Genomic DNA, 8500 nt, shown 5'->3' with positions numbered 1-8500 from the left:
ATCCTGTGCTGCAGAGCAGAGGCTTGTGGGAGGTAAATTAATGGGTAAGAGAAAAGCCATGGATTAATCTAGTGCTGAGGATTTAGAGCTGAAGCTCTTCCATGGCATGCCTGGCCAGAAAAGGGATAAAAGCTTTTATCTGCAGAAAAGTGGGGAAAACCTGCTGCTGGTTCCATGGGGTGTGTCTCACCCTGCTGCTCCCCCAGCCTTGGGAGCAGAGCCCACCCTGGTGCCCTGACACACACCGGCTGTGCCTGGAGATCACCCAGGGATGCAGAGGGCATTGCACTCGCTGTGCCTTGGTTGTGCAGCCCGGGGCCTCTGCACAGCTCCACTCTGGGCTCAGCAGGGCAGTTCGGGCTTCTGCTCTGGGGCAGGCTCATGTGTTTGGGGCTGATGAGAGTCCCTTGCAATTCTCTATCCCCAGGAGCTTTCTTCTGGAGGCTGCCCCTCTGCAGCCCTAAGCTCAGGTCTGCGACCTGGTTCCCAGAGGTCCCTGCCCTGGGAATGAGCACTGTCACCTTCCTGTCACTGCCACCAGCTTGGAATCAGGAGTGGAGTCCCTGGGTCACCCTCCATGGTGGGGGAAGGAGGTGGGGTTGGAGCCTGGGTGCAGAGAAGGGACAGCCCAGAGTGTGAGAGCACGCGTGTATCTACGGGGTGACAGGACCGGGGGGCGCAGCGGGACCTGGAAACTCCGAGCTCTGAGATCCCGGGAGCCGCTGGAAGCGCTGGGAGAGCGGCGGGGCCGGGCTGGTGCACTGCCCGCAACGGCCACACGGGGGCGATGTCCGACCGCGCAGCGCCGGCACTGCCAGGCGGGAATGGAACGGGACAACGGGAGTGGAACGAGACACGGGGAATGGAACGGGACAACGGGAGTGGAACGGGACAGCGGGAGTGGAACGAGACACGGGGAATGGAACGGGACACGGGGAATGGAACGGGACACGGGGAATGGAACGGGACAGCGGGAGTGGAACGAGACACGGGGAATGGAACGGGACAGCGGGAGTGGAACAGGACACAAGGAATGGAATGGGACAGCGGGAATGGAACGGGACACAGGGAATGGAACGGGACAACGGGAATGGAACGGGACAGTGGGAATGGAACAGGACACAAGGAATGGAATGGGACAGCGGGAATGGAACGGGACACAGGGAATGGAACGGGACAGTGGGAATGATCCAGGGCTGCAAGAGTGACCTGGAGCAGTGGGAATGACCTCCTGGCACAGGCTGGCTGGGCCTGAGCCAGTTCCCCTGCCCATGTCTGTGCCTGTGTCCATGTCCATGGTTGTGTCTGTGCCTGTGCCAGCCCTGCCCACCTCCCTCTTCCCCCACCACCCTTCTCCAGCAGGACGTTCCCCCGTGCCACACCAGGCATGGGTGTCCACAGGGTAGCAGGGATGTACAGCAGAGATGCTCTGCAGGCCCCTCACCCCAACTCCTCCCACCACCCCATTTCTCCATCACACCCATGCAGGGAGAGCAGGCACAGAGACACGTGCTGTGTGCCACAGCACTGTTTTATTAAAGTGGGGTGGGGGTGGGGGGTCAGGCAATGGGGATCAGCCCAGAGCAGCAGGGGTGCCACCCAGGGCTGCCCCTACTGTGCCCTGCGGGCCATCAGCATCTCCCGGATGTTGTCTTCTGCTTCCTTCACACTCCGCTCCAGGTACGACTTCTTCTGCTGCAAGGCAGAAACCAGAGGTAAGTCAGGATCCCCCCCAGCCCTGCAAGCACAAACCTGGGTACCAGGGCCCAAAGCCACCCAGGCAGAGCTGTGGGTGCTGGCTGGGGCACCCACCACACTGCAGGTGGTCCCATGTAGGGACAGCATTCCCAGAGGCACAGGGGCAGGGCAGTGTTTACACAAACTGAATTTTGTTCCCCCCTGAAACCTTCTCAGAGCTGCTGGGGCTGTTGCAGCAGCAGCACTGCAAAAAGTGGGAGTCATGAACCTCAGCAAGGAAGGAAATCAAATCAGATCCTAAAACTCTGAGAGCCTAGAGACGGACTGACTGACATGCCAAGGCCTCCTTATGGAGACAAAGCAAAACCCTCTCCTTGGGCACAAAAGGTTCTTTTTCCCAGCTGGGCCATTTTCTAACCCTATATCCTCCTTTCTATCAGCAATTCCCTGGCATCGTCACCAAATACGTGTTTCCTTAATCATCTGTAATTAGGCTGGGCTTGGCAGGGAAGCAGCCCCAAGCCATGCATCCCAAGATAGGAATTCAGCATGCAGCGTTTTTTCCTGCTAGTCTGGGTGCTCCTCTGTGGCTGGAAAAACAGTGCTTGGCTCTTTTGACTATTTTCTCTGGGTTTCCAAACAACAGACACAACAGTCTCCTCTGGTGTTGCTGAGAGCACAGGCTCCCGTGCTGCCCATGTAGGGCCCTGCTCTGGGCCATGCCAGCTCCCAATGAGCACTGGCAGGATTGGAATTAAATTCCAGGAGTCCAGGCCTCTACCCAGAGCATCCTGCCAGAGGCTCTACCAGTCACCTCCCCAGTGCCAGGAGCCCAGTACAGTGGCCCCCAAAGCCCACCCAAACCCGAGAGAGGTGCTGCTGCTGAGAGCCTCCCTCTGACCTGTGTGAGCCCATGGCACTTGTAATGCGGAAAATCCATTAGCCCATGGAGCAGTCCTGCTGCCACCACTGCCCCTCTATCCCCTTGCCATGGCACAGCTGCACACTCAGCTGGATGTCCCTGCCATGAGAACATCTCTCCCAGCCCTGCTGCTAAAGCTTGAAGGGTTTGTATTTAACTACTAAAAGCTGCTCCTGACAGGGTTATGGCCCAGGGTTCCTGTCCCTCTCCTCAGGCACGTGGGGTCCTTTCGCTTACAGGAACTGCTTTTGAGGAAACCACAGGGAGAAGAAGAGCAGCCACAGGTTCCCACTGGCAGTGACTCAGTGACACACGAGCAGGACTGTCATTGTCCCCACGCTGCCCGCACAGACGTCGAGGGATTTCACACACAGGGAACTGAGTCTGAGGGCAGCAAGAGGAGACAGGCCCAAAAAACCTTTGTAGCTCGAAGCTTCACCTCTGCTGACAAGAGGAGAATGGCAGCAGTAGAGCTGACTTCTAGGGGGTCATTTTTTACTAAAGCTTTTTCTTAACACCATTAAGTTAGTGCAGGAAATGGTCCTGCCCTCCTGTCCTCTCCTTTGCCTCTGTCTCCTGCTCCCAGCAGGCAGCTCCAGCAAGCAGCTCTCCACAGACATACTGTCTAGCAGGACTGAGAGAGTCAGAATTTCAGATATCCACCAGGAAATCTTCCTGGTGCCCGTGTGGGCCCCACTCCCATGAGGACAAGGGACCCTGATGCAGCAGAAGAGCACCCACATGGCCCACATGTGAACCCACACTGCCCACCCTGCACAGTGACATGCTCTGCCCTCCCTGTGGCAAAGGGCCTGGGTTTAAGGCCATTTCTGCACTTAGGCAGCACCTGCAGTCCCAGGTAAGGCACGATTCAGAGAATTTTTCTTTCTCTCAATCACTCTCCTTGGTCACCTAACTTTTGAGGCACAAGAATCCAGGCTGGTCCCAATACTTCTGCTCCCTCCCAGAAGCAGTTTCCAGGGACTAGGCTCCAGGAGCATCCTTCGAGCATCAAGGGGAGCCCTGCACCCACAGCCAGGGGGCTGCAGCCTCCCGGAGCTGCCCTGCAGGCAGGCAGTGCCAGAGCCAGCACAGGGCTGCCTCCCACTGCAGCCCACAGCCCGGATCCCAGGCAGGCAGCAGACGGCACCACATCTTCCGAGACACGTGGCAGGAGCGAGGTGTTTCTTCCCCAGGAAAGGGGAACCGCAGCCCGGCTCCTGCTGCGGTAATCACGGGAGCAGGAGCGGGAGCCCGTGTGCAAACCCCTCCTCCCGGCGATTACCGGGGTCTAGACAGGAAACTCCGTCTCTCGCAGGGAGCAGCGCCGAGCGAGCGGCTGACACACGCTCTGCCTACTCACACAGAGCCCGGAGACACGGCAGCACAGCTCTGAACTCATGCTGGAGGCTGTTCCGGTCCAGCCAGACCTGCCAGGCTCGTGGTATCTGTTCCCTGAACACCACCCTGCATCCCCAACCCCACCTCCAGCTTCCAGCTCACAGCCTACATTTGCACTCATAGCCAGAGTTAACCCTATGTCCTCTGAGCCCCTGGTTTGGGCCAGCCTGGGGCTGCTGGGCTTCACCTCAGCACCCACTGAGCTGATCTATTTCTCTGGGAAAACGTGTCTGCTGCTCCAGGAGACACCTGTGCCATGGCAAGTGCAGCCTGTGGGAATTCCCAGGGCAACGTCAAAACTGCACTTCATGAAACCAAAGGTGGCTGCTGCTCTCTGAAGCCTCTGGTTTCACTTTTACAGCTGTAGCTCCAGTGCTCACCAGTCAGTAGCCCAAGGGGACAGAGCAGCACACTGGCCCTGCACCCCTGGCTTTGGTGGCTGCATGACCTGCAAGCTGCTGACTCAAGAGCTCCTACTCACTCACCACACCAGTGCCCTAAATTGCCCCCACTCTCCCCCAGCTCCTCTGGGCCCATGGACAGGTAAGGTGGGTGCTCAAACCAGCCCCAGATGCCCCTGACTGAGCCACAGAGCTCCAGGGAAAAACAGAGAAAGGAGACTGGCTTTGAGAAGGCAGCAGGGGGAAGTTGCCACATGACACTGAGCTCCCAGAAAAGCCCCATCTTCCGGCTGCCAAACAGGTCCAGGCTCCCCAGGAGGCCAGCAGTGACCCTGGTGTGCTGTTGTCCCCCTGCAGTCTTGCCAGGAGTGTGGCAAGGCAGTGACAAGGAAACCTGGAGGGCACGGCAGGAAGCAGCTGCTGTGTCAGCCAAGGGGCCGGTTCCTCCTCCTGGGTCACAACTCCCACAGCCACTTGCTAGAGAATATTTTACAAAGTTGTCTTGTGGGATGTTACTGAGACTGATTTCAGAGGAACAGCCTCTGAGCAGCAGTGCCAGGCCCTGCCAGCCCCCGCCGCTGCCAGAGAAAGGCCAGAGCGTTCCCATGACCCAGGCACAGCTCACTCACACAGGGAGGGATCACCAGGGCTGCAGGTCCAGCAGCACTGGAGGAGCTTCTCCCCCACACAGCAAGGAAGGGGAGCTGGAGGCTGCATGGAAGAGGGCACATGGGAAGGTAGCAGGATTTGCAGCTGCAGGTTTCCAGGTGGACAGCCTGCTTCACATGCACTCCAAAACTGAACCAGCTGACCTGCTCCAGCCCAGGGCATGCTCTTGCATCCTCACTTCTTCCTGCCACAGGCCATCCACCCGTTCTCATCCACTCTCTCCTCTGTGGTGACAGCCCCCTGATCCCCCTTCTGCCCCACAGAGGAAGGGCTCTCCCACCTGCACTGGGACATGAGACCAACACACGGCTGCTGCCACAGCCCAGTGAGGTCTGGGCCACCTGCAGAACACTGACAGGGTGCAAACCCACAGAGGATGCCCCCAAAAGCCAGTGCAACCAGTGCCTCCCAGCCTGGTTCCCTAATTCCTTTAAGCTAATACCATTCCAAACAACAGTTCCTTCCCCAGGCAGGAAGGGCAGCAGCACTTGGATACAAGACAAACCACAGCCTTGATGATCTGTCTCAAAACTAGTCCCAAAGGAAGTGTTCTCACCTAAATCTGCTCTCTGGAAACAGAATTGCCATACTAATAGCTGTCTGGCACCAGGATGGAGGGCAAGAAGATCCCTCCTTGGGCAGCAGAGCCAATGCCACCAGCTGGGCCTCCCAGAACATCCTGGAGGACTCAGAAACTGGACTTTGCACCTCTCCTGCCCCTGAGTATAGATTTATCACCAACCTGGCCCATTTTCTCCCCTGCCAGCTCTCAGGTGCCTTCTCCACCTCCAGGGCTTCCTGAAGCCTTCCTAAAAAAGGTGTGTGGGGCAAGAGGTGCAGTACACCTACATGGACTAAAAACACCAACTCCCACAGGTGGAGGTGCAGCCAAAAATGGGACTGACCGCTCACACAGCTCCATCTGACAGGCAATGCACATCTATCTCCCAGGAACCCTTCCCAGCAGGAATGGTGGCTGTCCAGCTGACAGCTGCACAGACAGAGCTGCAGGGCCTGGCAGGGAAGGCACCACCAGCCCCAGCCCTGCCTGCGAGTAGGAGGAAGGGAGGGCAGGGCACTGATATGCAATGGGCCTGGGGGGATGCAATGCCCCCTGCCCACATTCCCAGGCACCTGTGGGGGCAATGGCTTTGGGGGTTCCATCAGCCCCAGCTGCCTCTGTGTTTGCTGGCATAGGAAGTGCAGACTCCTGGAAGCACCAGCTCAGCCAGGGGCTGTGCAGGCAGCACCACGAGCCAGCCCTGGCTGTGCAGGCTCCTGCCCAAGGTGTGCTGGTGTGGCCAGCCTGTGCCCTGGCACGGGTGGCTGCAGCCAAACACCACCCAGGACTCGCCCCTGCCACCACCCTGTTCCTGGGCTCTCCCTTGCCCTTCACTCCCCATCACAGCAGTGCCTGCTCCCCGAGCAGCTCCACGCTGTTTGCTTTTGGCAGCAGCTGTGGAAAGACTAGATTGAATGCAAATACAATTACAGCTCACACCCCAAAGAAGACAAGGAGCTGTGGTTAACAGAAGTGGCCCGTGGCCTTTTGACACGGCGGGAAGTCACCTCCTGCTCCAGCCTCCCACCTCCTCCCATTGCATCACGCTGCCGGAGAGCTCGGGGCTGCTCGAGATGACGCACCCCGACCTGGCATTCCTGGCAGATTAAAGAGCCAGCATCCACAGATTCCACAGCAAGAAAAAACTATTAATCAGCTTTTCTTGGATGGGCTTTTGATGATCAAAGCACTGTCCTCCCCCCAGCACTATGATTCAGATAGGGAGAGCCCTGCATGTGGCAGGGCCTTGGCTGGAGCCTGTGGTTCAGTGGACAGGGCACAGCATTCCCACCCACTCCAAGAGCCCAAACAGCCCTGTGCTCCCAGAGGGAACAGACAGGGCAGCCCTGCCCATCCACGCTGCCATACCCTCCCCCTCACAGGTGAGTTTCCTGTGTCAAGTCATGTTTTATCATTCAACACCGACTTTTGCTCTTCAAATTCCACTCCTCTCACGTCACCTCTGCAAATGAAAGAGCTTCAACCTCTGACCTGCAAACACAGATTTGCTTAAGCCCAAACAAAAATGTTTCCATGGAAATTTAAGGATCTAGTATTGGAACATGCCTATTCATTTCAGCCCATTCTTTTTTCTCCCTCTTTTGTTTTCTAAACTGTGTTTCTATGAATTTGCCTTACACCCAACTTGTGAGGACAAAACAAGCTGGCAGGTTCCTTCCCAGAGAATGCCTCCCTTCCCATGGCTCTCAGCATGCTTGGCTACCAGCCACCAGATTCCGGCATCCCACTCTCACACTCAGAAGGCTTCCATTGAGGAAGGCTGCAGTCTTCAGGCATGATGCAGTGACAGCAGCCCTGAGACAACTCATCCTGTGACACCTCGGTAAACCTGTGGCTAGCCAAGAGCTTCTTTATCCCCCAAAGTTAACTCAAACCATTTTTGGCATTCCCTGAGGGCTCTGTGGGAAAATAAGCAGCAGATCCTGAGCTACAGTTGGGAGCACATGGTTGACTGGAGAAGGATCTTCCCTGGGAGGATGGCAAACTCTGCTGCCCATGCATTGGGGGCCAGGCAGCAGCAGCCCAAGCTGCCCTCACTCTTGGGGCCACCACTGCTGTTCAGGAGCTGCCAGTGCCCAAACTCCCTGTGCAAATCAGCACTCCAAGTCCTGGCACACACACCCTGGGCAAGGCAAACATTTTGGCCAGACTCATGGAAGATGATGTGATGAGGACATTTGCTCTGTTTAAGGGGATTTCACTTGGAACCCCTGAAGGAAGAAGGTGGACCTGCTGAACAGCACCCAGCTGCTCCTGCTCCAGGAGAAGCTGCAACAGTGGACACCAGCAATGGGGTGGGGTAGGTCTGCAGGCAGCCCTACGCCCTGATGGGTCCACCCAGCACTGGTCCTCACCCAGTTCAACACTGTGGCACATGTACACATTGGGAATTACTACTCTACAGCAACCGCCAAATATTTAGATATACTTCAAGACTTTCCAAGCAGTTATTGCCTTAGGAAGTTGCCCAGAGTTTGCTCAAGAATGAATGACCTGGAATAGGAAGGGAGCCCAGCTGGTTTCTGACGACAGCTGCTGACAGAAGTGTGATGCCATACACCTAAGAGGAGAAGTGATGATTCAGACCTTTGGGTTTTCTCTCATCTCTTCCTTCCACAAGGTAACGGGGACCCACAGTCACTTCAGAACTACCTGGGTTAGAGTGCAGAAGAGAAAACATCAAGCACACAACTATATTTGCCAACTTAAAAGCACCTGCCTAAAGAACTGCTGGTGCAAATCCACCATCATCATGTACTGATCCTACCACAGCACAACCAGCTGGGCTCCTCCCATCATTACTGAAGCACTTCGAGGAACATACTC

At 56.8% G+C, this 8500-nt stretch overlaps 1 protein-coding gene across 1 annotated transcript in view; it reads right to left on the bottom strand.

Moving 5' to 3' along the window:
* Positions 1-1513: 1513 nt before the first annotated feature.
* The window catches only part of PFDN1 (prefoldin subunit 1), a 31262-nt gene continuing 24275 nt past the window's right edge, over positions 1514-8500 (bottom strand). The window contains exon 4 of the mRNA XM_056502552.1: positions 1514-1695. Coding sequence (XP_056358527.1) covers positions 1612-1695 — 84 coding nt within the window. The 3' untranslated portion in view covers positions 1514-1611. The remainder of the gene's footprint in view (positions 1696-8500) is intronic.

This window comes from Oenanthe melanoleuca, chromosome 13 (genome assembly GCF_029582105.1).
Source record: "Oenanthe melanoleuca isolate GR-GAL-2019-014 chromosome 13, OMel1.0, whole genome shotgun sequence".
Taxonomy (NCBI): domain Eukaryota; kingdom Metazoa; phylum Chordata; class Aves; order Passeriformes; family Muscicapidae; genus Oenanthe; species Oenanthe melanoleuca.
This window is presented reverse-complemented; position numbering and strand designations above follow the sequence as displayed.